Source organism: Sebastes fasciatus, chromosome 22 (assembly GCF_043250625.1).
Source record: "Sebastes fasciatus isolate fSebFas1 chromosome 22, fSebFas1.pri, whole genome shotgun sequence".
NCBI classification, from domain to species: domain Eukaryota; kingdom Metazoa; phylum Chordata; class Actinopteri; order Perciformes; family Sebastidae; genus Sebastes; species Sebastes fasciatus.
Genome location: NC_133816.1, coordinates 11,971,687 through 11,977,686, shown reverse-complemented (window position 1 = coordinate 11,977,686; position 6,000 = coordinate 11,971,687). Strand labels below are relative to the sequence as shown.

Genomic DNA, 6,000 nt, shown 5'->3' with positions numbered 1-6,000 from the left:
CACATTCACAAAAATAAATAAAGGGCGATTTGCAAATACGCATATCTTGTGACTTTACACAACACAAATACAAAAATATGTTTGTGGACAGTGAAATATTTGCAGATCATGGTACATATTTGTGAATTGTCTTCTGTGGATTACAACTATTATCTACAGATCTGCTGCGGTACCAATCGTACACAATTCTGTAAACAAACAGGAGGAAAGTTACAAATAACATGTGGCCCATAAATCCACAGGAAGCGATCTGCAAATTCGCAAATATCATTCCACGTGTAGAAATAGATGCACAAATGTGTAGATATCACTGTACATGTAAACCATAAAATATGTATTTACAGAGTAAGCTATGCATATTTCTTTTTTGTATGTATTTCATTGTTTTTATTGGATTGTTTTCCACTGTTTGGTTATGTTTTTCTGCATATTTTGTATACTTCTTGTTGTTGTTTAACTTTTGTTGTATTTTTAAAATTATGTTAGTTTAGATCTTTCTTCCTTTTTTGTTATAGTTTTCTTTTTTCCTGGGGTTGGGGGGAGGTCCTTTGTATAAGCCTATGGCTTCTTGACCTCTCCTGACACATTTCTTGTTCTGGATTGTGTGCATATATATATGTGCAAATAAATAAATACAAAATAAATAAATACAATTTGCAAATCGCCCTGTATTTTTGATGATGAATGTGACTTTACACAACACAAATACAAAAATACATGTTTGTGGATAGTGAAATATTTGCAGATCATACATATTTGTGGAATGATTCTGTGGGTTACAACTAATAAAGTCCAATAAAAACTTCCGTAAATAAAAACTTCCATAACAAATAGGATATTAATTGTGAAATCTGTACAAAATTAAGTTAGAACAGCATCCCTACAGCCACAGCAACGCAACAGCTTTTATTTTGTAAAGCACACTGACTTCCGGTTGTGGGTGGACTAGTTGGTTGACGCAGCAGCCGCCATATACATAAATGCGCGGCGTGTCTTCTGGAAATAGTGATTCCCAAAGTTATCCGCTCGTTGTTCACCTCTAGACACGTCCACTCAACAGCAATCATGGTTCGCGAAGTGACAAGTTTGGTAAGTAGTGTTTATTTTACCGCGTTTTATTAAAAACCCGTCCTTAGTAACACCTTAGTAACGGTTTTCTAACGGTGGATGGTTTTCTAACGGTCGATGGTCGGCCGTTGTCTCTCCCGTGACTCCATACTAGTTTATTTTCTAGCGTTTTCTAGCTTGTTTTCTGAGAGTTGGATGAATAAATCCATCTGATCATGACTTAGTAGTCAGAGTAAATCTGTAGGGCTCCGTGTCCGCTTATAACCGCGGACGTGACCGCATGAATCAGTGTGAATAACCGCCACCATGCGGGTTAGCGGTTGGTAACGGTTGGTAACGGTTTGTGGACTCATCTTGTGTACACCACGTCTTTAAGTTGCCTTGGAAACGGCTGTTAGACTGGATACCCACGGGGCGCTGACTCATGGGAACAATGCTGCATCATCTCAGCTGTGATTGTAGACTGAATAGTCTGATAGTAGAGATGCTATATAACAACTTGTGTTGAATGGAGGGGCCATCACTACACAGCAGTAGTGATGTGTAGGTCGCGAACGAGCCAGCTCAAAGAGCCGGCTCTCTTTAGTGAACGATAGGAGCTCCGACTCCCGTCTGAGAGACGTTTCCTTTTTTTTTATTAAAGGGAGTGTTTGTAACTTTTTACACGTGTAAATCTACCGGGTCGGTTTCCCATGCACGCTCGCAAATGCGCGCTCGCGTGTGGCTACGGCTCCTCCAGACCAACAGAGGTTTTCCATGTCTTGTGAAGTGACGGGGCTCCGCAGCTTGTAACGTTATCGTCTCCGACCGGGTGCCGGTGTCTCCCTCCGGCTGCGGTCGGAGACGATAACTCTTCTCGGGGCTGAAGCAGGAAAAGCCAACACTAGGATCAGCAGTGATTCATGGAGAGACCTTCGTCTGGTCAGCTAACATTACCGCCAAGCAGGTGAACTATAGAGTGATATTGTGGTTTTAGCTGACGTGTGTCGCCTCACTGTTTTGAGCGATGCTCGTTCATGTCTGTTTAGAGCGAGCAAGCGCGAGCCCGACGCTGACTGTCGTTGACTTAACGGCCACAGGTGTCGCTGTTAACAAGCGTTTCTGAAAGTTACAAACAGTCCCTTTAATTAATTCAAGGCAGAATGATAGGATGATCTTCTCCGCGCCACGGGCACTCCATGCACTGACTGTGACTGAATGTTGTGTTATTGACGTCCGTGGGACCAATCAGGTGATTGGTGCGCTCGCTGACGGTCTACAGGTACAGAGCAGGAGGGAGAGGAGGAGAGAAAGAGAGAGAGGAGTGTGGTGCGCGGAAACGAAACAGCATGTAAAATGACGGTATTCTGGAAATTATAACGTTTAGTGTTATTATATTGAATAATAAGTGATATATGTGCACACATACTAATCATAGGTCAAAACAGTTAAAGCTGAATTATAAAAGGCAGAAGTGGTAAAAATGAAGAGCCGTTTGGGAGCCGAAAGAGCCGGCTCTTCTTGGTGAGCTGAGCCAAATGATCCGGCTCACTTAAAAGAGCCTTAACTCCCATCACTACCACACAGCAGGTCATACTGGGTGTTTCAGGATGCGGTTACAAAGCATATTATAACATACAACATGTATTACCTTGAGCGCATGGGTATTGGTGATAAACAACACGTCAGTTTACATAGTTTACAACCATTATAATAGTATAGTTTTAACACATAAGCTTAGTATTGGCACCTGTCCTGGTCACTCTTTAAATGCAGCTGACTGCTAGGAAGAACAACAGAGTACTTTATACACAGAAAGAAAAAGTAGCAGTGGTACAAATATGTAGAAATATAATAACCTACAATTTAGAATGCTATAAATGAGCTGCCTTTGTTTGAAGTGTGTAAGTGTGCGTCTGAAAGTCCATACTAACATGCTATTAAGTACACTAAAATAGTATGTGAGAGAACCTTAGTATGAAACCAATAGTTTTAGTAATTGCATACCATTTCCAGTGAAATATTACAGTAATGCTTCGTCCGAAACCACAAACTATATGCACTACATATCAAATATGTGTGTACTATCGTTCAACACACATTTGTGTGAATAATAAACAGTAGTATGTGTCTATTCGGACACACTGAGCAGTGATTTATGTCGTCACTTCCGGAGAGCCTCCTTGCCTTGTTGGAGATGTGTAACCATGGTAACCCGTGCCAACCTCAAACGTTATCATCTGTTTTCATTTTTCTGTAGGCGGAGTTCCAGTCCATCCTGAAGGAGGAAGCTGGAGACAGGCTGGTGGTGGTGGACTTCACAGCCACCTGGTGTGGCCCCTGTAAAATAATTGGCCCAATATTTGACGTGAGTGGATGATTTTGGCACTCGAGTCTCGTCAAAACGAGGCTCGAGGGCAGCATCTCTTGTTGCCCTGGCAACCTTTTGTCAAGCTGTTCCAACCTCAAGTAGGAAATGGCTGAGAATGTATATTATTAAGAAGTGAAAGTCAATTGTTCGTTTCATTGCAACGTCAGCGCCATTTCGGACTGTAAGCGACAGCGACTGGATTCAGCTATTAGTTCATTTTACAACTTTTAGGACATAAATGAGGGCTATTTAAGTGTTCGTACTGGGAAGTTGATTCATCTAGAAAATGCACCTATCTTCTGATTTACAGACGTATCTATACTCTTTGGCGTAACTTAAATAAATAACAGGACAAAGATTTCAAGCAATGCGTCAATATGTTCTTTTCTTAAGATCACACGGCAGCAGACGTTATTAATGCTCTTTAATCCACTCTCTTACAGCAACAGGCAACAAAGCCTGAGAACAAAAACGTGCTGTTCCTGAAGGTGGACGTGGATGAGGCTGACGTAAGTGTGTCTTGTTTTTATTTTAATTATTATGTTTAAAGCCTGAAGCGCCAGCAGAACACCAAAATATCAACATACCATCTGTTGGGAACTGTAAAAGGAAGGTCTGGTGTTGTGTAAGAGAAGGATTAGAGTAATTGTCCTTTTCCTGGTCTTGTAACCATGTCATTAATACGCAAAAAAATGTGGACTATTCGTGAAATCCATTTCATCAGACCATGTGGAACCACAGCTGACTCATGTGACCGAAGTGCAAAGTTCGGTCACATGAAAAAAATAGTGAAGTGAGAACAAACTTTTGCTTGATAATTGTTTCAATATTTAAATCTGAGACATAAAAAAATGCAAATAGATAACCATAAACATTAACAGCATTGTTTAAAGAGGCAGAACAGCTTTTGGCAGAACGACTGGCCGACATGTTGGCTTACATGTGGTAACTCTGACACACATTGTGACACAAAGGGCTGTGTTTATATATGGAGCTGTTGGGCAAACTCCAGGTAATATCTGATCTGTGACGCTGTTAACATGGACCTTTGATACCACTTGATATTCCTGCGCACAAAAACAAAAGATACAATTCCTATTATGTGAATGAACAAAGCATTATAACCAAGTTGCTCATAATCTTATTTTAAAGGTATTCTGAAGCAGTTTAGATACTTTGAAACTAAAACCCGGCTACTTGAGCTGTTCATAGAGTTACACGGCTAACTTTACAGGTGTTTTTATTGTGTTACAGTCCTTACGGGGTTCTGGGCTTTTCAAGTCGACCTAATTTTATTGACTCAAGGGGTTTTACACAGCAAGTATTTGTTTATGGTTAAACAAATAATAGAAAAAAATATAGAGGGACATGCTCGGGTGTCATGTTCATCTTATAACTCACAATAGTTTGCCGTTTCGTATCTGGATGACTGGACAAGTCCAGCCTGGCAGCATTTCACAACTTGTTAAAAAACAACGCTATAGACATTTCTGGCTTGAGTTTGTTTTGACATCTTAAATTCCTGTATTCGCAACATGTTTACGCCCATTAAAAAAAGACCTGTTGACCTCACAGTTCCTATCGGATGCTTCACAGTTCACACATGTATCGGTCCGTTTGTGCCGATTCATCTCAATCAGGGCGTAGCAGTGTCTTTGACTCAGTCCAATCCATCTTACCGTTGTTCCTTTTGCTCTTTCCAGGATGTGAGTTCACACTGCGGGATTAACTGCATGCCCACGTTCCACTTTTACAAGAATGGAGAAAAGGTAAGCATGAAAACATACAGCAAAGATGGAAACAGTAGCTCATTTACACATCCAGCAGATACAGAGCAACATTCACTTAGGGCTGCATTCACACCAAATCAGCCGTTGCCGCGGAAACGCCAGTCCTCCCATTCATTTTAACGTGGGTAGTGCGTTTAACCTGTGGCGGTTGGGGACTGCAGGAAAAACTCGTTAAGAATTATAATGCCTTAAACTGAATGAGTTTGAATTTATTTAAAAAGTCATTTTAATAGGTATCCTCATTGTGATTTTGTATTATTAAGGTGGTCTTTAACCCTCCTGTCTGTTCTGTCTTTCAGGTGTTCGAGTTCTCCGGTGCTAACAAAGATACACTGCTTGAAAAACTGGCAGCTTTGAGAACATAAAGTCCCACCGACCAATCCACAAACCCTCATTGTATAATAACCACAGTAGCCACTGTTGCCCCCTGCACATGCCTAAGAAACTCCAGTTACATGTCGTGTACAATAACCATCAGGTCTTCTATTCCACACAGGCAATTATAATTTATTCCACTCATTATGTATTGGTGACATACTCCTAGTCCTGTAAGTTCAGTGTATGTTTTTACCGTCTTAACTGGCTGAAATTTGATTAAAACCTGATGACCACTTTTAATTCTGTTTTATATAAGAGATTGGCTTTGCTCCTGACTAACTCCTGAACTTTCTTTGTATGTTTTGTTCACTAAGGTGGATTTAATAAATGAAGATGAGTTACAGGAACTTTGTATTCTTCTATTTCACATTTGAATGCATCAAACATGACTTTTAATAGCAAAGTATCTGATAA

General features: G+C 40.5%; 1 protein-coding gene across 1 annotated transcript; it reads left to right on the top strand.

Annotated features, from left to right (window-relative positions):
* The first annotated feature begins 933 nt into the window (after positions 1-933).
* txnb (thioredoxin b) lies at positions 934-5,933 on the top strand. Its single transcript, XM_074623922.1, has 5 exons — positions 934-1,089; positions 3,308-3,415; positions 3,862-3,927; positions 5,122-5,187; positions 5,508-5,933. Exons 1-5 carry the CDS (start codon positions 1,066-1,068, stop codon positions 5,571-5,573), a joined length of 330 nt encoding a protein of 109 aa, XP_074480023.1. The 5' UTR covers positions 934-1,065; the 3' UTR covers positions 5,574-5,933.
* The last annotated feature ends 67 nt before the right edge of the window (positions 5,934-6,000 follow it).

Bases quoted from the DNA above. Each gene is read 5' to 3' on its own strand.
- txnb (XM_074623922.1), top strand. From the start codon at position 1,066: ATGGTTCGCGAAGTGACAAGTTTG. The intron at 3,416-3,861 runs GTGAGTGGATGA...ACTCTCTTACAG, and splicing joins TAATTGGCCCAATATTTGAC to CAACAGGCAACAAAGCCTGA. The intron at 3,928-5,121 runs GTAAGTGTGTCT...TGCTCTTTCCAG, and splicing joins TGGACGTGGATGAGGCTGAC to GATGTGAGTTCACACTGCGG.